The sequence below is a fragment of the Hippocampus guttulatus genome, chromosome 12, assembly GCF_054856545.1.
Source record: "Hippocampus guttulatus isolate MCC_2025c chromosome 12, RoL_Hgut_1.0, whole genome shotgun sequence".
Lineage (NCBI taxonomy): Eukaryota > Metazoa > Chordata > Actinopteri > Syngnathiformes > Syngnathidae > Hippocampus > Hippocampus guttulatus.
In genome coordinates, this window is record NC_141272.1 from 20,211 (window position 1) to 41,096 (window position 20,886).

At 61.0% G+C, this 20,886-nt stretch overlaps 1 protein-coding gene and 1 pseudogene across 6 annotated transcripts; one reads left to right on the forward strand and one right to left on the reverse strand.

Annotated features, from left to right (window-relative positions):
• Positions 1-1,702: 1,702 nt before the first annotated feature.
• On the forward strand, positions 1,703-16,279 carry LOC147196796 (leucine-rich repeat and fibronectin type III domain-containing protein 1-like protein). 6 transcript variants are annotated; one of them, XM_086126296.1, is made up of 11 exons: positions 1,705-2,113; positions 8,482-8,597; positions 9,307-9,576; positions 10,308-10,508; positions 10,702-10,868; positions 10,937-11,177; positions 12,941-13,153; positions 13,229-13,539; positions 14,025-14,208; positions 14,287-14,485; positions 15,681-16,279. In XM_086126296.1, exons 3-11 carry the CDS (start codon positions 9,316-9,318, stop codon positions 15,926-15,928), a joined length of 2,025 nt encoding a protein of 674 aa, XP_085982422.1. In that variant the 5' UTR covers positions 1,705-2,113; positions 8,482-8,597; positions 9,307-9,315; the 3' UTR covers positions 15,929-16,279. The 6 variants fall into 6 exon arrangements, with proteins under 6 accessions (XP_085982425.1, XP_085982422.1, XP_085982421.1 ...); XM_086126298.1 differs by lacking the exon at positions 8,482-8,597 and adding an exon at positions 14,629-14,866 and having other exon boundaries at positions 1,706-2,113; positions 15,681-15,830; XM_086126295.1 differs by having other exon boundaries at positions 8,482-9,576.
• On the reverse strand, positions 16,279-20,583 carry LOC147196797 (olfactory receptor 52L1-like; annotated as a pseudogene).
• Between the last annotated feature and the right edge of the window lie 303 nt (positions 20,584-20,886).

The following is a 20,886-nucleotide window of genomic DNA, read 5'->3' on the forward strand; positions in this document are numbered from 1 at the left end:
CACCCGGGCTGGCCTCACGAGTATCGAGGCCATGATCACCCTGGCCCAACTGCGGTGGGCCGGCCACGTGCAGCGGATGAGCGACGACCGTCTCCCGAAGCAGCTCCTCTACGCGGAGTTGCTGGAGGGCACCCGTCCCCGCGGTGGCCCGAAAAGACGATTCAAAGACCAGCTAAAGGGTCATCTTCAGCGGTGCCGGATTCCCCCGGCACAGTGGGCTGACCTGGCCGCGGATCGGGCGGCCTGGCGTGGGGCTGTGCGGGGCGGGGTCCAGGTCCTCGAGACTCGACGCGTCGCTGCGGAGGAGGACCGGCGAGCGCGGAGGAAGGAGAGGGCCCGGCAACCGCCCGGCCCCCCAACCCACTTCTGTCAATCCTGCGGGCGGGGCTTTCGGGGAAGACTGGGCCTCTACAGTCATCGGAGACACAAGCACCAGGAGCCGTCGCCTTGTCCTGGGGGCCGCATTCCTCGATAACGAGGGCCTTCACCGACCGGAGGTCGGGTGGAGGGGTGCGATGGCGTGGCGTGTCCACCGGAGGGAGACACATTCAGAGATTGTGGCTTTTTTTTTTTTTTGCTGAATATTTCCCACCATGCTTTGCGGCACTAAGAATCGCGTTTAAATACGTTTTGTGACAACTATTTTCTTCTTTGTTTTGGATACATCAGTTATTCAGTCGATTTTTCCTTTTCATAATCAGCGAAGATAGATTTCAGTTGGTTTTTATTTTTTTTTAGTAATAGCTCCCACCATGCTTTGTGGCACTAAAATGCTTAAATGCATGTTTTGTGACAATTATTTTCTTCTTTGTTTTGGATACATCATTTATTCAGTCATTATTTCCCTCTTTTCATAATCAGCTCAGATTGATTTCAGTTTGCTTTCATAAGTTTGGTTTTTAATGTGGGACCAACAACTCCACGGGGGACCACAACGATCGACGCTAAATGGGCTGTCACTTGTCTGGCACTTTTCTGCCTCGGGAACTCAAACGGGGGTTCAGTATCCGGGGATCGTAGCACCAACCTCGGGGTGGCCATAGCACGCCGCCCTAAGCCGAGAGACGGCGGGAGCAAAACGGGACTCGCGGGGCATCGTGTTCTCTTTCCATTGACGTTAAACACAACGCGGCAACGTCATCCCAATCGGCTATGTGGATCGGAGGCGGGCCGGGGTACGGCCCCGGGGCCGGCCGCGGCCCACCCGCGGTCTCCGAGCGGCCCTCGCGCCGACCACGAAGTCCGAGTCGAACGTAACGCGTGCGCCGCTTTCATTTTGGGGAGAAGTGAAGTAGCGGAGAAGAGCTACGCCGTGCGACCCCTCGGCAAAAAGAACCGCGCCGGTCCCGATGCGAGCGACGCTGGCGGTCGCGGCAGGCCAAAGCGATGGGGCGGCCCCCCGTGACGCCGCGCGCGCGCACACGCGTCACGCTCTCGGATGAGACGCTACGTCGGAGGGAACCGACCCCGCGACGGAACACTCGTCCCGTCGCCTCCAAAATGTGTCCTCGGCGCCGGGCGCGCGCTCGCGCAGCGGAGGCGAAGGCGCGATTGACAGATGGGCGGCGGCGGGGGGGGGGCGGGGCTTGTCCGTCTGGTCCAATCCACTTCTTTCCTTTGCTCCCCTTCCCCTTCCCGCTCGCTCGTCCCAGCGCGCGCCCGCCTCGTGCACTCTGCGCGCGCGCACGTGCGGCCGCTCCAACTTCGGAGGGAAAGAAGAAAGCGCGAATGAAGCGAGGCAAGAAGGTTGTGAATTTGCTCCGAGGAGCGCGGACGCCTTTGGGCGGGATGGGACGGGCGCGCGCCCGCTGACGGCTAGGCGCGCGCACCGCAGAGGCGCCGGGAAGAAAGCGGAGGTGATTATTTCCCCTTTTTTCGTCGAGCCGAGCCGTTGCGAAGCGGGACCGCGCCCGGATCGAAGCGCACGACCACCTTCCCCATCTGCAGCTTTTTCACCACCTGCTGTGGGATTGTCGCGTTTGGATGTTTGATTGACGGCCGGCGCGGCGCGGCCCCTCCTCTCCTCATACCCGCACCCCAGACTGAGCATCCACGAGCGACCGAACCCCCCCCCCCCCCCCCCCCCACCCCGCTGGATTCTTGGACGATGACGGTGAGATTGCTTGGCTTCCATTTCATTTCATTGATTGATTGAATGATTGGCGGTGACGCGCGCGCGTCCGAGGAGGCTGCCTTTGATCTGTTCCTCAGTCTGCGGCAAGTGAATCATGGTCGTAATCCGATTATCCTCTTCGCGTGCGTGCGCGTAGCGATACGTGCACCGATAGCATAGACCCCAACCCGCCTACCCCCTCCCGTCGTGCAGGAATGTTACTTGATCCCGTGCGCGCGTGCCCGCCTCATCTATTATAGATCAGGGCGTCTATGAGAAGCCCGAGGGGACAGGGAGGGAGGAGCGAGGGGTGCGGGAGCGCGCGTGCGCGTTGCGGTGCGGTGGGGAGGGGGGTCGGCGGCGGAATAGCGCGGAGAAGGTCACGTGTTCTCAACCGTGGCCACTTCCGATAAGTGTGCTTCCCCTCATTTTGCACTTGAGATGATGGTTGTGTCCGCGGGGCATCCGGAGTGAAGTGCGCCCAGATAAGGATCCGATGCCGGCCAAATCCGAAACGTGTCCGACGCTCGCCGGCCCAAATCTCGGCCGCCGCTGACGACGGGGCCCAAAATCGCCACTTTGTGAATCGTGCCGTGAAACAAATGGAGCCAATGGAGAACGGAGGGGGCGGGGGGCGAGGCGCTGCCCGCAAGGCGCCGGGTCGTCTGCGGGGCTGTTCTAGAAGGAGCTCAACAGTGACGGCGTTTTCCAGCAACGTTGGAGAAATGATTGCCTCAAAATGCAAAAACAGCGCCAGAGACGTGGAAAAAAAAAGCAAACAAGTCTTGCGTAGATCCGCTTCCTCGTGATTGGGAACGTGATCGGTGTTTTCAAATGGTTGATTCTTGTCCACGAAGCACATAGCGTCCTGTTCTTCAAGCAAATGTGTGATTTCGGACGTGTATGAACTCGGGAGCTGGAATCGGCGTCTCTCGTCTTCCCGAAGCTTAGTGAGACCCCCCCATGGACAAGATGGGTTAAAAATGGCTCCCTTGGGCAGCAAGAAGCACTTCCCCAAACGATTCTCCTTTGACCCGCGGACATCTTTCAAGGTGGCAGACCCGTGCGCCCTGTGGAAGCGCCGGCGCTGGAATTTGGGGGAGGCCCAAACGGCGCATCTATTTGGAGGTGGCTCAAAATGTCTGACTTGGACCACGCGCCACACCCCCCCCCCCCCAAAGAATATTTGGCTCCTGCTACTTGGCTGTCCGCAAGCGTGTGTTCATCTTCATTTTTGCCGCTTTGTCCACATTTGGTGGATTTCTCCCGAGCGAACGCTCGCGGTCAGTCCTCACGTCGCCGCTTCTTCTTCTTACAAACGAGGCGCCAAAAAGCGCCTTTCTCGCTTTGACGATGTCGTAATTGTCGACGGCCGGCGAAAGCGGATGGCGTTTTCGGTTTCCCGGAAAAGCGGAGGGAGGCGGGGGCGCTCTTCCGTCCCGCCGCCGGAAACCAAAGTGGCGACCGCGACTCGGCGACAAAACGATTTGAATCGGAAAACGGGTTCCGATCCGAAACATTTGAGTGCATCGAAGCGAATGGAATCGTTCCGTTTCAAGCCCCCAAATTCAAAGAGATAAAAACGCAGCCGAACATCCAAATATGCGTTTGTCACGAAAAACGCGCGTTGGCCTCCGAGACGAAAAACAAAGAATAAAAGAAAATATATCGCGAGCTATCGGCGAGGAGCGACTCTGGCGGCCTACTCCAAAGTCTCGGCGAGCCCAAGATGTGTTCGCGCCGGTGACTTTGACGGGCAGGCGCCGCGTTCGCCCACCCGCACGTCTTCGGCGAGGCGGGAAGTCCGCGCGCTAATTCCGCCTCTAATCCGTCAGCTGTCAACTTTTTGTTTGTCCGCTCGTCCGTCCGGACGTTCGCCGCCGCCGCGCTCTCATCGGCCGCCCGCCCGCGCCTCCTCCTGCTCCCCGGCACCGTCGCCGCGGCGCAGAGGAGGATGCGTTCGCGCATTCGGTCGACGATTGCTTCATCCTCGCTCAAACCCGTTCCGACCTTCATCCGCACGCTCGTTCGTATGCCGCTTTTGTCACTTCGTCGAGCGGGTCGTCGAACGGATCGCTCATTCGTCACTGAATCGCCTCGGCCCAAAGCCGGTCGCCAAGGGCCGCCGTCCCGCCCGTTTTCCGGCTCTCCCGGGAGCGGCGCGCCTGATTTTTGAAGAATCGGCATCGTGCCCGCGCCGCTTCAGAGCCGCTCGTCGCAATCGGGTGCGCGGCAGCCGGGAGAGATGGAAAAGAGGCGGGACGGCGGCCCCCCGGAGCCCGACGCGCCCGGTGCATCTGCGCTCGCTCGCTCATTCGGTCCTTCACCCGCTCGTTCGCGCGCGCGCATTTCTTGCCACATTTGCATCGTGGCCGTTTGGCAAACAATCGCAAGCGCAACATTCGCGCGGGTGCAATTTACAGATGCCGGCGGATTTCCGTTGGCAGCATTGCTTGCTAAGCTCCAGAAGTCATCGGAAATCTCCAAATCTCGACCGAAGCTCAACAACTTCTCCCAATGAGGCCGCGGGGTTGGGGGGGGGGGGGGAGGAAAATGTCGACAGTCGACGGCGCAAAGGCGGGAGAGCGGCATCCTCGGTCACGACGGCGCTTTCCTTTGCGCCCCCAACCGGCATCCGCGCCTTTCCGGGCGCATCCGCGTCAGGCGGCGATTTCCCCGTTGGGCCAAAGAAGGTCGTCCGGCGGCGGCTTCGATTCGCATCGACGGGGACTCCGAGCGAAAAGGGGGCCGCGCGCGTTTCCCCGGCGATAGCGACGACGGCATCAAAGTCCCGGAAGTGACTTCCCGCCGCGGTCGGCCGAGCGTCCGTAGCGGACTTAATGGGGCGCCGGCAGTCGCGGTAAGGAGGTCCCGCGCGTACGCCGACTCGTGCCGCGGTCCGTGGGGGGGGGGGGGGGGGCGTAGCAAAACGGAGGCGAGGACAACCCGAGTTGAATCGGGAGGGGCCGTCGCGTCGTCTCGGAAAAGTCGCGAGGCATCGGCGGCCCGAAGAGCCCCTCGCGGCCGTGCGGCGGCTCCGTCGCGGTCGACGAGTTCTCCGTCCCCCGCCCGGCCGGACCGCAGCCCCCGATGGCGTTTTGAAGGGCCGTTTCATTTTGGGGCGGCGCAGAGGCCGAGCGGAGCGCGACGACTCCGTTTGAGGGGAACGGCCCCGACGCGTCGCGCCGGGCGCGCCGGAAAGCAAAGGCGCGTAACGCCGCGCGTCCTTCGACGTCCGGGGGCGAGTCGACGCTCAAATAAAAGCCGAGGCATCCGAGGAAGCCCTTTCTTCGTTTTCTCCGTCAACATTGGGAATCGTCGCAATCTCGCCCTCGTCGGAAGAGATGAAGAGCGGAAAGCGATCGGCGGAGCGCCCGGGCGGCTTTGGCGTCGACGGCCGGGATCCGCGGCTCCTCGCCGTCCGGCTCTCGAGTGTCGCGTCTGCAACAAGGGCGACGCCGCCTTCTCCTTCTTGAATCGCGCTTCTTCCGCTTGGCCGTCTTGTGGTGATGAGCGTTGCTCATATTTTGGCCCTCTCGCGTCGCTCCCTCCTTAAAGGCCTCCCGGCACCGTCGCGCGCTCGAATTATTCAGGTCACTTTTCTATTAAGGGAGCGGATGACTAATCCACGCTTTAGTGGGGGGGGGGGAGAAAATAATCCTCCTCTTGTCTCTTTGTGTCCTTCTAATGCGCCGCGTGCGTCCCCAGGACACGAGGAGTCGCGCGGCGAGCAAAGATTGGAGAGGAGGAGTTGCCGCCGAACATTCGACAGACTCGATCGGCGTTCGGAGAAAGGACATTTGCGGGTGGGCCGGCCAAAGAGAGCAAACGGAGGAGCCGTTTGGCTCGGTGACGCCGGTCCTCTCTCGGGTCCTCCTTTGCGGGCCTTCTTCGCATCGGCCGCGCTCCGTTCCGTCGGCCGGCCGGCCGCGAGCGAGCGCGGCGCCCGCCTGCCGCTCAAGTGGAAGGAAGCCTTGCGGCGATGCCCGCGTCCTCGGCGGGGAATACGGCGGCCGTCGGGGAAACGGGTTGCCGTATTTTCCCCAAATGCCGGGCGGCCGCCCCGCCCCGCCCCGCCCCGCCCCCTGCGTGACATCCCATCAAGCCCCGATCACGTTTGGCCACTTTCACGTCGGCCTCACCGACAAAGTCCAAAGAGTTTTGGGGCCAAATCAAGGAGCAAATGCGGCGGAACGAGCCGCGTCTCGGGCTGGACCCCGTCCGCAACGGAGGGCGGCCTCCCCCAATTGGGGATTTCTGGTAGCCTTCTCCGGATAGGAGGGTCGGAGGGGGGGTGACGTGACACTAGCGCGGGCTGCACAAAAGCCGGAAAATAAGGCTGAAAAGTGCCGAGCGAGTCATGCGTGGGAAGGACCCCCCCACGACGATATTGTGACGCGAGAGAAGCAGGGGTGACGAAAGCGCCTCGTTTCACACCGACTGCCGCCGGTTCCCTCCCGTCCGCCTGCCGGGCACGCCGGCGCCAACGTCAAAGCCTGGACGTGCACGCCATCGCTGGCTGCCAATCGGGTTCCCGTGGCAACACAAATCAGCACCTTCGCCCGCTCTCGTGTGACTCGTCAGCTGGCACGCGACGGCGTGCGGTCAGATGACTTTGGCGGCGGCTTCTTTTTCAAACGGCGACTCGTGCGGCCGCTCTCACGGCCCGCGTATGCGGAGGAGCCCCCGGGCTGGAGTCGCGCGGACGTCGGAGATGTCGAGCCTGAATCCGATTGACGCGCACTTCACTCCGCTGACCGAGACGCACGCACGACAGCGCGGCGCAACCGCACTGCAGCCCGGTCGCGGACGGCGTCAATGGCGGTCCACGGGCACGAGCTTCCCGCGCATACACGCGAGCGCGCGGATGCACAAAGCCATTCGTGAAGAGCACGCACGCACCGCTACAAACTCTCGCGCACGCACTACGCCCACGCCAAGTCGTGCGATGTGAGCGGAGCATTCAAAGTTCTGTTTAAAAACAGCCGACTGAATCAAGGAGCATTTGCGCGAGCGAAGTAGCGCGGCGCTCGCTCGGCCTGACCCGCCGCACGCGCGATGACGTCGGCTGAAGCGCGGCGCGGCAGGAGCTCGTTAGCAAATGTCAGACGCTAACGACGGTAATCATTTAGCGCGCGCAGCGCTAACGGCAACTTAGCGTGCTAATTAACGGGACGAAGATGGCCGTTTAATGACGGACGCGAGGCGTCGTCCTCTCCATTAGCGCCGGCTCGTCAGCTCGCCGTCGGCTGCGCTCGGCCCGCTAATTGACAGCGAGCGCGGGTCACTTCCCGTTGGCCGCGCGCCACGTCCCGCTTGTCAAACGCTTGGAAAAAAAGCCAGGCGGGTCGCGTGGCGGGTCGCCGGGCGGCACGTGGGCGGCGGCGAGAATACTCCGTATCTGGCGGCGCAATATTTTGAAGATAGGGCGGCCCGGTGGTCTGGGATCTCCCCATTTCCCTCCTGTTTTTTTTTGGGGGGCGGGGGGGGGCGGGGAGGGATGCAGATTTTGGCTGGTCAGAAGGGTCCCCGTGGCCCACCCATGATGGAGGTCCGCCGTCCTCATGGCGGGGGTCCTCGTTGGTCTCAAACAGGAGGCCGCCCGGGCATCTTCGGAGCACGCCTGCAATGCATCCCGAATGGAACACGCGCGCACACGTGATTTGACACCGTTTGGAACACGCGTGCGTGGCATTTGAAAGCCGCGGCAGCTTTCATCTTGACTTTTGTGCACCCCAAAACTGCGCGGGTGCGCATGCGCGTCATCTAAAAATAAGCTTCGTCTCCAGGAAGACCTTCCTAATGGAACTTTGCCGTAGCCGCTCGCCCGTCGGCGCGCGTCCTATTTTCCACCCGGCAGGCGATGCGGTGGCCGTCTCGCAAAGGGACGAGGGCCGGTTTGACTCCCGGCGCGGTCCGGATGCTCCGCACGCAACGGGAAACGTGCGCGGCGATCTCGCTTCAAATAAGGAATCGTCAGATGCGGGCTCCTCCTTTGTAAAAATGGTGCCGGCGAAAGGTTGGCGGTGCGTTTGCGGAGGAGCCGGGCGGGCAAAGTGGGGCAAAACTAAGCAAAGGAATGTTGAAAAGCACGAACCGCTGAAGTTGTTCCAAAGCAGAAGAGCGTCCCGCCTCGTGCGGTGCCGACGCGTCGACGACGTGTCAAAGCGCACGCGTCGGAAGACGAAGAATCCGGTTGCGCACCGAGCGGTCCCAGGTCCCGGCGGACGGACGATCGCAGCAAATACGGCGCGGTCGGCTTTCGTCATCCGTCGGGATGAAACGGCGGCAAAGGTGGCGAGCGCTTTTGCCGACGGCTGCGCTAACGTGTGCGTCCGTCCCTCCCTCTCTCTCTCTCCCGCCCGCAGGCCGATGACCGGCGCCCGGGTGAACCGGTGACTGCTCGGGGTTGTCTTTAGCTCCGCCTCCACAGCCACACCCTACTCAAAGAGGACCCCCCTCCCCCCCACGCCTTGCCGCTCAGGTGCTGCCGTATGATGCTAAATAGCCGAGACTTGCGGTGATGATGACGATACAATCGGGAGAAACTCCGCATCTTTGTCGGCTAGTTTGAAACGTTGGCCGGCGCGCTCGGGCGTGCGGGCGCCCTTCTGTCCGGTCAAAACGCAACAAAGGCGTTAAGAAGGTCGCAAACCATTCATTGCGCGTCTGTCATAAATGATCAAGTCAAAGAAAGAAGTCTGCTCGGTGATGACGATAAAGACGGCGACGGGAAATGAGTCGCCGTCATTTGCGTTGCGACCTCGCGTGACCGCGTCGCGTCGCGTCGCGTTGACGCCCAAGCGGGCAAAGACGCGCATCGGAAGACGGCCGCGGCGATAGATGTGGCCGTCTTGAATCAGAGCAACGCCTGGAGCCTAAAAAGCTGAAGAGATACCCAGGACTGAATGCCCCCCCCCCCCCCGGAGCAGAGGGGGGGGGGGGGGGGTCCTCCGGGCTAGATCGGAGGCGATGTCGCTAGCTGGCCGAGAAAGCCATCGAGCGCGGCTGGCGCGTCTTGATTTTTGGGCTCTCTTCCGACGCGACGGCAACTCGGGTGGGCGAGCCTCCGACGTCGCCTCGCTTCTGTTTGCTTCCGGAACGATGTCGCGCCGGCCGGCCGGCCGGCCGCGGCGTTTCCCGGTCTCCTTGTTTGTTCCGTACGCTTAGACGGCGTGCGCGTGCCTCGGCAGGAGCGGAGGATGGGGGGCGCGTGGCCGCCGCCCCTGCCGGTCTTCCTGGCGGCGTGCTGGCTGGTCCCGCCGGGCGGCGCTTCGTCGTCCATGCTGTGTCCCAAGCGCTGCAGGTGCCAGAACCTGCTGCCGTCCTACACCGTTCTGTGCGCCAAGACGGGTCTGCTCTTCGTGCCGCCCAACATCGACAGGCAGACGGCCGAGCTGCGCCTCATGGACAACTTCATCACCACGCTCGGGCACCGAGACTTTGCCAACATGTCCAGCCTGGTATCTATCTCCGAGCGAGCGGCGCCGAGCTACCTTAGCGGCGAGCGGCGAGCTCCGTTCGCGCATTCCGACGGACGGGCCTTTCGAGCCGCGTCGGCGGTCACGCGGGCGCGGATCCCGCCCCCCGCTTCCGGGCAGCGGGCCGCCAAGTATTCCGTCGCCGTCCTTGCGACAACACAAGTTAGCCTCGTGGGCAAAAGAAGCGCGGAGCTGCCGTTCCTTTCTGAAGCTCCCCCAAAGGCTCAAAAGATGGACGATTTCCGGCAACGTCCGCGTGGCAAACTGCGCTGACGATTGCTGTTGGGCATTTCTCCCCCCCCCCCCCCCCCCAATAATTGCCCCGCCTGTTATCAGCCAACGAAGAAATAGTGGAAAAGAGACTCGGGCCTCAATCAATGACGGTGAATTCTGAACGACTAAACAAGGACGCGCGCGTCTCTGCGATTTGACCGAGAGACGCGCAGGTCACACCCCCGGCCCGCTGCGGCCGGCGCGGCGCCAGTATGTCCTCGACATCCGCAAACGGGGCGGCTGGCCCGATCCAAAGTTGAAATTGCGTCACGCGCCGTCGTCGCCGCCACCGAATTAAGAGCGCCGAACGAACGCGATTTCATCGCGCCGTGGTCATTCAGAACGATGTCACGCGGGCGCGGCCGGCGACGGCGAACGTCGCGTCGGCGTCCTAAGTGTCCTAAGCGTCCGTTTCCTTGTTGCCGTCGCGGCGGCGGCAGATCCACCTGACGCTGAGCCGCAACACCATCAGCCAGATCCGGCCGTTGGCCTTCGCCGACCTCCAGGACCTGCACGCCCTCCACTTGGACGCCAACCGCTTGACCGGCCTGGACGACGCCCACTTCCGGGGCCTGCTCAACCTGCGCCACCTCATCCTGGCCAACAACCAGCTGCACCGCATCACCCCGGGAGCCTTCCAGGTCACTCTTCCGCATCTTCCTTTGCATCTCCGCCAGGTCCGACGCGGCTCTCGATCGGAGCGGGGGCTTTTCGGGCTCTTCTCCGGGCCCGTATCGCGATCGGTTCCGGCCTTTTCCTAAACGGCGTGGAACCGCCCCCCCCCCCCCCCGCCCTCGCTCGGCACCGGTTTTGAATCCGGCCCCGTCCCCGCAGGACTTCCTGGAGACCCTGGAGGACTTGGACCTGAGCTACAACAACCTGGCGGACGTCCCGTGGGACACCATCTCCAAGCTGGTCAGCGTCAACACGCTGAGTCTGGACCACAACCTCATCGAGAGCGTTCCCGAGGGCATCTTCTCCAACCTGCACAAGCTGGCCAGGTACGCCGGGAAGCCCGCCGCCACCCGCCGCGCTACCGACGTTTCCGCCGGCGTTCCGTCTCGTCCAGGCTGGACATGACGTCCAACAAGCTGAAGAAGATCCCGCCCGACCCGCTGTTCCTGCGCATCCCGGTCTACGCCAAGATGAAGGGCTCGCCGCTGACGGCCTTGGTTCTGAGTTTCGGCGGCAATCCGCTGCACTGCAACTGCGAGCTGGTCTGGTTGCGGCGGCTGACCCGCGAGGACGACCTGGAGACCTGCGCCTCCCCGAGAGACCTCGCCGGGAAGTACTTCTGGACCATCCGAGAGGTCGGCGGCCGGCGCGCTACCGGTCGCGCGTCAACGTTTTCGCTCAGCTTTGTCCGTCCCGTCCGAGCGCGCGTTTCGATTGGCGTCGTTCCGCCCCGAGCGTTCAAATGTTCGCGGCGATTCGGTTGAACGTGGGACATCTTGAATCCTCCGGAATAGGGAACGGCGTAAACATCAACGTGCCAGCCGCGCTCTGACGTTTCCTTGCCGCCTTGGTCAAACAACTTCAATTGGGAAATCCGGCGCGGCTCCAAACGCCCGATCGGTTCGTGGCAAGCAATCGGCATTCCCGGCGGTACAATTCGCAGCGTTTCTTGGAGGACGTGAGCCAGCCACGGGTACCGTTGAGAATTGCTGGTCTGAAAATGACGGAAAAACCCCTTTCCCTGCTGGGACAGGCTAGCTAGCGCAGGAGTTGGGCCGCCTCTTGGCGCAATATCCAGCTTTTCGTGGAAGGCTCGTCTTGAAAATTGTGCGGAAAGGAGGTGTGCGACGTCTTCTCCTTCGGCCATCGCGGGTTCAAATGCAGCCATGGCTCTGGCGGGCGCTCGTCCAATCGCCGAACGCGCGCGCCCAGTCCCGACGTAAGCCCTTCTAGCCGGCCCCGGTACGCAGACTCCGTGATCTGATTGGCTATCGCAAGCCGACCGTGCCCGTTCACTTACGGCGCGCGGGGGCCTGCTCCGTTTCATCTGAAGGCCCCCGGCGAGTTTTATTTACCTGGCAACACAAGCTAGCTAAAATATGATTGGTTAAAAAAAAATTACCATCAGTTATTTAGCGAGTGGCTTTCAATGTTATTCATTGGCGACTAAGTGGAAATCATATGACGTAAAGAATACAAAGAATAATTTTGTTGACGTATTTTTGAAAATAAATTTATGTTATTCTCAGAAAAGTCCATTTATTAGATCGACTTTTCTGAAAACAAAATTTATGTTCCTCTCAGAAAAACTTTGATGAGAATGTTTAGGCCAGCAGAGAAGCGTTTGCGTTCTATGGTTTCTTAGGTTTAGAATCTAAAAGGTAAGAAACCGTAGAACGCAAACCGATCAAGTAGAATCGAGGAAAAGAACTACAAGTCCCAACGGTCCAACCCGGAAGTGGAGCGCCGGCAACGCAATCGACTTCGTTTCAACATCAAATTGCAGCCGGAAAAGATAACAACGACGCAAAAAACAACGAAATGGACACCACTGTTGCAGCAACACTTTGGCCCGCCCGCGCCGTTTGAACTGCCGATTGCGATCGGTAGTCACTGACCGGCAAACAGAAAGCACAACGGACGCAATGCAAAGCAGACAACGAACCAAGCGGGCGATCGCGAGCGAATCTAAAAGCTAACTTGACATATCTGGTCAAGAAAAGCGCACGCGTCGCTTACCATTGGGCCATGCCGCCGACGACGGCGGCGGCGGCGGCGGCGGCAGTGAGTGAGTGAGTGAATGTATTCACCGACGAAACAAAGTGAGATGGCGCTTTTTATAGGTCGCGCCAACGGTCAGCTGTCAGTGTGAGCCCCGCCCCTCTTAAAGCGGCAGGTGAAGACAACCGTGTCGGCTGCTCGCTCGTTTGCCGCCGTCAGCTTTGTTTCCGTTCTCGAGGGTTTTCCGCTTCTGCCGTGGTTTGTCTTTGTTACTTTGGATTCGTTTCGTTCCGAAGACTTTGTTTCGGATTGAGTTTTGTGTGTTTTATGAATCCGATGCGCCTGCTTTTTGGGGTCGGGCGACACCTTCGCGCGAACCTCTCCCGTCTTCCGACAGGAGGCGTTTGTGTGCGAAGCCCCGATGATCACGCGCCACACGTCCAAGATGTTTGTGATGGAGGGCCAGGAGGTGAGCCTCCGCTGCAAGTCGGTGGGCGACCCGGAGCCCTCCACCCACTGGGTGGCTCCCGACGGCAAGCTGATGGGCAACACGTCGCGCGCCGTCTGCTACGACAACGGCTCGCTGGACATCCTCAAGGCCTCCGTCACGGTGGGCCGGCGCGGCTCTCGGGGATCCGCCCCGCTCACACCCCCCCCCGCTGGCCTCTGATCTCTCGCCCCGCAGGATTCGGGAAAGTTCACGTGCATCGCGTCCAACGCGGCCGGCGAGGCCGCGGCGCCGGTGGAGCTGGTGGTCAACCCCTCGCCGCGCTCGGAGCCCGAGCCGGAGGGCGACCCCGGGCCCTCCGACGTGCCCACGTCCATCAAGTCCAACTCCAGCGGGGGTCAGGCGCGCGCGGCCCCGCAGCGCGTGGCCGTGTCCGAAGTGACGGCCGGCACCGCCCTGGTCACGTGGCCCTCGCCGAGCCACGTCGCCGGCGTGCGCACCTACCAGATCCAGTACAACAGCTCCGCCGACGACGTCCTCATCTACAGGTGAGGTTCCCCGCGCCGCCGCCGCTGCGGCAGATTGTCTCGGTCCTTGGTGCCGTTGGCTTCTCCGATGGATGGGTGGTCCGAAACGAGCCTTGTTGCCTGCAATGAGGAAGCCTGCTCGGCTGAGACGGCGTCGGTTGCTTCCCCCCCCCCCCCCCGCCTTGCGACCAAGACATCAAAACGCACCCGAGCTGTTGTGGCAATGCGTGAAAAAAAAGGCTTCGGCCAAAGCAGCCTCCTATGAGCTGACATTTGGCAATATGGAGTCTCTTCAAGTATTTGGCATTCACTTTGACTGATCCGCTCGCTTTCAGTCTTTTCCCCTTGGCGTGTGCGTCAAGCCCCGGGTGGGCGTTCAACCATACGTCGCGCGGCGTGCGGGCCACCCGCACGAGCGGAGTCGCGCCGTCCCGCGTGTCAAGTCAAGCGTCAGTCGCTCGCCGACTGACGCTTGGCGATTCCCCCCCCCCCCCCCCCCCCCGCAGGATGATCCCGGCCGACCGCAAGTACTTTGTGCTGAGCGACCTGGCGTCCGCCCGCGACTACGACTTGTGCGTCCTCGCCATCTACGACGACGGCGTCAGCGCCTTGACGAGAACCAAGATGGTGGGCTGCGCGGCCTTTGCCACCGAAAGCGAGTACGGACGATGCCACTCCATACGAGACCAGGCAGGGGGCGCTCTCCACCTCTCACGTGGACACGCGTGGTCTCGCGGCGCCCGTTGACACGTTGGCGTTTGTGTTCAGTTTTTGGGCGGCACCATGATCCTGATCCTGGGCGGCATCATCGCGGCGTCCGTTCTGGTCTTCATCTTCATCCTGCTGACCAAGTACAAGTCGCACGGCGGCCGCCGCCGCAAACGCGGCGCCCACGTTTGCTCGCAGACCAACGGGGGAGGAGGCGGAGGGGGCGGAGCCAACGGCGGCCCGTCGCCCACGGGGCAAGGTGATGACTCGGCGCCCGTCGCGCTCCGATCGGCACCCGCGTCGCCGCTTTCGACGTTTGAGCGGAAACTTGAGTGAAAAGCGGCGGAAATGCTCAGAGGCGGCCACGAGCGAGTCATCGTCGGCGCTCTTGTGATCCGCCAGGTGCTCGCAAAGGCCGCCGGCAGTCTGCGGACGGCCCGCCGGCCGGCGCTTGCGCCGCGGGCCTCCGAGCGACGACGGTTGCGGATTTAAGCGCCGACGGCTCGCAATAACCAACGGAGCCATCCAAGCCGGTTTGCCACGCCCCCCCCCCTCCCCCCTCCCCGGTTTCTTCTTTTGCTTTGCTGCCGGCGCTCGGAGCCGAGCCGGGCGAGGCGCTGACCGCCGCCGCCCTGCGCTGGTGAGCTTTGGATTTGACTCTTTTTTTTTCTTTTTTTTTTCAGTTGATTCGCTACTTTTCGTCGTTTCAAATGTATTATTCTTGGTCCTATTGTTGTAGGTTTTAACTCGTCGTGTTGAAACGTTTTCATTTTTCATGAAAAGTATTGTTTGTCGGGCTGTCGCCAAGGAATTTTCTTTGGATCCGACGATTCCGTCGATGACTCGAGTCAACTCGCCACACAGCCGCTGCCTGCGTTGCAGTGTCAAGTTTCCACCAAAGAGGGCGCTAAGACACCGAAACGGGGCCCGCTCGGTTTAGTCGCGCGGACGCTGGATCGACGTGCTCGTCCGTCACTTCATCGGGGGCGATTCGAGTGTCCAATTTTTACAAGTTAGAAAAACATTTGAAAAATCGTTTTTGAATCATAATTTGTATTTTTGAAAGTAATTGTCAAACAATCGATTTCATTTTTGAAATGGATGATTGTATTATTTCGTATTATTATTCTGATACGGCCGCTAAAAGGATCGGCGCACTTTTTAAAATCTGTTTTCATATCGATTCTTGAAACGAAAAGCATTATGTTCCGAGGGGATCGCCGAACATACGGTACGCATCGGAAGCGAACGATCCGGATCGAGCGCCGACGCGGCTCGGGCGTTTGTGACAATTCGGCAACGCCGCCCTCCGCGGCTCCGGCGGCTCAACCGCAAGCACGTCGTCGTAATAATCCGAACAATAATCGTAGGCGTAACGGTGACGATGTTGTTGACGAAGAAGTCTGCGCGCGCCGTTGGCTCGCGATCCTAAGGCGGGCGTGTCCTCTCCGCAGATGCCTTCCCGGTGGCGCGATCCGCACCGAGCTCACCCCAAGCGTACGCAAAGGGAATCCGCACCAGATGGTCCGGCGCCGAGGAAGTCTCCTTTGCACTTTTTGGACATCGACATCGCTCGGCTCCTTCGCCGGCATCCGCGAAGCCAAAGTATTCGCGCGGCGGATCGGAAACCACGTCCCGGACAGAACGTTCCACCGGGAACCTTCCGCCGGCCGCGTCGCGGCCAAGAAGGAATGCCGCGTGAAGAACACGTTGCTTTTCAAAAACACCGACCGAAGAACCTTGCGGAAGAAAAACATCCGCGCCGGAGGAGGGAGTCTCCCCGGTGTCACCTTCCGCCACTTTTTGTTGCGCGTAGCGCGAGGGCGCTCGAAGCGGTTTCGTAAGGTTCTGCGAGAAGACGAGTTTGGAGTCGCGAGCGCGGCTCGAGGAACGCTAACTCCAAACGACAACTTCTGCGTCAAGCGATCCCACGGAGCGCGCTTTTTGGTGGCTTTTATACTCGGCGCGACAAACGGGTGCATATTTTGCTCTCACTCAAAGGCAAATGTGGCATTTGTCAAGAAAGAAATAAATGTGTATTTTTATCGGAAAAGCGCACGTATGTTCCGTTGTTCAGCGGCGACGGCGGGGTCATTTTGGCGTCTTCGCGTCCGGACGGCGGCGCGGGCGGGCGTCCCCGAGGCCGAGCGGCCGGCGGTAGCCGTTCCTGATCTCCGCGGTGCGCACCCCGTAGATGACGGGGTTGGCGGCGGCCGGGGTCAGGATGTACAGGAGTCCCACGGCGCCGTTGGCGTCGGTGGGGACGGCCGGGCCGAGGGTGTGCGAGAGGAACGTGACGCTGCCGACCAGGTAGAACACCGTCATCACCGTCAGGTGGGTGCCGCACGCGCGGAAGGCCTTGCGACGCTCGTCCCCGGGGGCCGCCGTTCGCATCGCCGCGCCCAGAATCTGAGAGAGCGACCGAGAGTGAGCGGGCGGGCGGGCGAGCGAGCGAGCGCCTACCTCACTGGCGGGGACGTTGCCGTGACGACTCGGGAGACCGGAACATCCGGTGGCGGTTCTGGATCGATTTCACTGAGGGGGGCCGGGCTGGGGCCAGGGGTTTTGATGGGGGGGGGGGGGGCGCATTCAACCCAGGGCTAAAAAGACAGATTCGAAATCTTATTTGACTTTTTTTTTCTTCAGACTTTGAAATTGTAGTCATAACATTACAGTGATGAGAAAAAAACAGTATTAGGAGGGCTAAAATGTCTGCAAGCGTAACAATACGCCGTGTCCATCTGTTGAGAATATTCAAGCCAGGGGATGATATTATTTTATATTTTTGTCCCCAGCCTGCCGGGGGCAAAAATTGCAAATACACTCAAGCTAGATGTTTTACGTGCATATAATTATCCAAATTTGAACAGGCAATGTCTTATATATTGATCCTGTTAAATAAAAAGGGAGACTAAAAAAGTTACACACACACGCAAATAGCACTCGTGTGGTGGTCATTTCCTTCTCTGCGGACTGCTTCTCATTTTCCCGCTCATTTTTAAGTGGCGCGGCGCACTAAAGGGTCCGACGAGAATGTTAAATCACGCACTTTGGTTCCACCTTTCGCGTCGGCGACTCGGCGCGACTGCGTAATCTACCCTCGGAGGGGGGGGGGGCAGAATCGGTGCTTCAGGGGCACTGGCGCCCGTTGCCCCCCCCCCCCCCAGAACCGCCACTGAGAACATCGCTTGCACTTTCGCCGTCCAGATGAATTCTTTCCGCAAAGAATTCATCGGGAAGGTCCCGCCACATCTTGAGGATGCCGCCGACACGTCTCCGGGCCAGTGAGGTAGACCCTCCGAGTAGAAACATTGAAGCGTCATGCCGCGCGCACTTGCGGGTGGCAGAAGTCCAAGCCGTCGCCGATGACGCCGCGGGTTCAATGAAAACAAAAAAGAAACCGCGGGGAGGGTCGGGGGCAAAAGACGTTTCACGCCCTCACCCTCTGCCACCCGGAAGTACGAAGACGAGCGTCGCGAAAGCGCGGAAACCTTCAGGTAGGAGAAGAGGATGAGCGGGATGTCCACGCCCACAAAGCAGGCGATGACGGCCACGCCGGCGGCGGCGCTGCGCCCGGCGTCGCCGCAGGCCAGGCTGACCGGCGCCGTGCGATCGCAGTAGCAGTGGCGGATCACGTCGGAAGCGCAGCGAGCCCGCCAGGCCCACCAGGGCGACCGTGACGGCGCCGCTGCGGGCCGAGGTGAAGAGCGTCAGCGCCGCCGGCGCCCGTCGCCCCGCCAGCCGCCCGTAGCGCAGCGGGTGGCGCGCGGCCGCGTAGCGGTCCGGCGCCATGGCCAGGAGCAGGGTGGACTCCACCGACGACAGGAAGTGGGTGCTGAACATCTGCGCCAGGCAGCCGGCCAGGGACACGCGCCCGCCGTTGACCGGCAGACTCGCCAGCGCGCTGGGGGCCACGGCGAGCATGTCCACCAGGCACAGGGTGCAGATGAGCAGGTACCTGGGGGAGGAGTACGCGCTATGTGCCACGCGCTACATTTCAACATGCTGCCGTGGTACCTTGACTTACGAGCGTCCCCGTTTTGGGGTTTTTTTGGGGGGGGGGGGGGGGGGGGGTTCCAGCTACCGGCCGTCACTTACTCAATAGGGCGCCGCGTGAGCGAATGCTTAAAAAAAATGGCGCAAGTGGTACCCGGCGCGTGGGCACGGGCATGATATTGAACCAAAACGGCAACGCGTGGCGCCAGGGGACGTCAACGGCAGCGGAAAACGTCGAGGCGACGTTTCCGTAAATGATGCAAAGGTCTGATCGAGGCCAAAGCAGAAGCCGACACCGAGTGAGCGTTGCCTGTCGCGTACGCAGACGGGCAACATATGCAAAGTGCGTTCCCCCGACTCGGAGCGCGCAACCCGCCGATGATCCTCCCCGGGTGTTCACTGTGCGCCCGGAGGAAGAAAAAGGGTGTTTCGTCCGCCTCCTTTACTGCCTCGGCATTCCTCAACCGCGCGCCGTCGAGGGAAGCGCGACGGTCGCAATGGCGATTGTCCGCGATTGCCTGTCGTGAAGCGCGACGGCCTTTCGCCGGACCCAAGCGGCTCCCCGCGGGCGCGTTCACGTGCGCAGAGACAAGTCACCCGCTTCTACTCGGAAGGTTGAAAGGTTGTGGGGAATCTCGATACAACTGAAAAATAGAGAACATTCTGAAAAGTAGGGCTTCACATTGTGTTTTTACACCCCCCCCCCCGAAAAACAAAGAAATCAAAAACTTTGGTTCGGTGGTTTTAGCGAGGTTGGAAGGGGTCGATGTCACTTCGGTTCATGGGACAAATTGGACTGGCAAGTCAAGGTACAGCTGTGGCGTCTCGGCGTGCGTACAGTGAAGGCCCGTTCGTGCCCCCCCCAGACCGAAGAGAGGGAAAAAGACGGCCGAGCCGGTGAAAATAGGACGCTTTGATTACGAGCGCCGAGGGAAACGTTTTTGCCGCGGGCCGCCGGCCCCCCGTCTCGCAGCGACGCGGCCGGCCGGCGCCGCGTCGTCCGCCCGCCTGCCCCGGGAACGCCCAAAACGCGCCGTCTTGGCCTTCGAGCCCCGGCGAGCTGGCCGGAGACGACCCGGAGGCGCTCGTGGACCTCGGGGCCCGCAATGTGACCCCGGAACAAGGTCAACACCTCGCCCGCAACAGATCCGCATGGAGAGAGAGAGAGAGAGAGAGAGAGAGACCCGCTCGCAATGAAGTGCGAGAGGACGAAGGAAAAGAAAAAAGGATGGCAAACAACGGATCTTCGTAAAATCATCATCATCACCATCCGAATAATAAATACCTCTCATCGGTTTCAACTTGAAATATCTCGTCTCGGTCGCATACGCAATTGAATACGGGGTTGAAAAGAGAGTGCGAAAATCTTTCTTTCCCGTTTGACACGAGCTCCAAACTTGATTCGAATCGGGCGCGGGAGACATTCTGAAGCCGGAGAGAAAAAGAAAAATGTTGAAAGCGCGATGGAGCGGGGCTTCACTCTACGTCTTTTAAAAGGCGAGAGGCGGCGCGGCGGAAGGTACACGGGGCTGCGGAGATGCCGGACGGAGACGATGACGTAAAGCAGAGGCGCGTTGGCCAGCGGCGCCGGGACCCGACGCCGCCCGGCCAGCGCGGGGAACCCGCGCAACACGAAGCTGCCGTGCGAGCGGTTCCCGGCCGACATCCCGCCGCGGCGATTACTCGGCGACCCAAGGCGGCGGCGTCGCGCGACGAGGTCGGGCCTCGCCGTTAACCTCGACGCCGGCGTAGGAGCGCGTCGACCGGCCCGCTGTTAGAAAAGCATTCCGTCACTTTCTGGGAAGCGCGCGCGAATCCGTCCGTCGTGATTTGAATGATGAAGCTCACCAAGAGGAAGCGCCTTTTGGCGTCGCCACCCGCTCGCAAAAGCCGCGTCGTTGAAAGAAAGCGAGCGGCCGCCCGCGTCCCTCACCCGCCGCCGGTCCGCGCGATTCGTCGGCCACAGGAAGGAGTCCGGGCTGCGCGTTTGGCCTTATAGGCCAACGTCCCGCGGGGGCGAGCGGGCCGGGTCAACGACGAGGCGGCGCTCGGGCCGGCCCAAATTAAACTCCAGGGTCTCGTCACGGAAGGGCCGGAATGGAAAAGTTCCTCATGAGAAATTTGTTTGCGGCTGTCGGCGCAAGCTAATGAGCCTCCGAGAAGCTAATGAGCCCAAAGAGCGTCGTCCGGCGAAGACGCGTCCGCCGCCGCTAATGATCTGCTAACGAGCGTTTTCCGTCAGGCTGCGCTAATTGCCTTATGCCGAGCTAACGAGCGAGCGATGAAGACGTGAGCGACCAATCTAGGGGATGAGCTCCAGGTTAGCCAAAAGAAAAACATCAGGGAGCTCCCAAAGTGTCACGTCGGGAAAGAAGCCAGAGTTCAAAACTTTCATTTGAAATCCAAAGAGTCTTGAAGAAGCCAAACCGGACACGAATCCGCATCCTCTAATCCTCAGGCCGGTTTGCAACCTCAACGCCGCCTCGAAACTCGAAGCCCTACGACGACGACAAAAACACACAACAAACAACCGAACCGACCCTCATTTGAAAACCAACTTCATTTCAACCGCCCCCCCCCCTCACCTCCGTATTTGTCGCGGTCACGAATGGCGCAAAAGCGGCGCCGAGCGCGCCGGGCCAAAGGAAGACCAAGGAGACGAGG

Coding starts and splice junctions, on each gene's coding strand:
- LOC147196796 (XM_086126294.1), top strand. Junction 10,509..10,701: donor TCACCCCGGGAGCCTTCCAG/GTCACTCTTCCG, acceptor CCGTCCCCGCAG/GACTTCCTGGAGACCCTGGA. Junction 14,486..15,680: donor CCCGTCGCCCACGGGGCAAG/GTGATGACTCGG, acceptor TCCTCTCCGCAG/ATGCCTTCCCGGTGGCGCGA.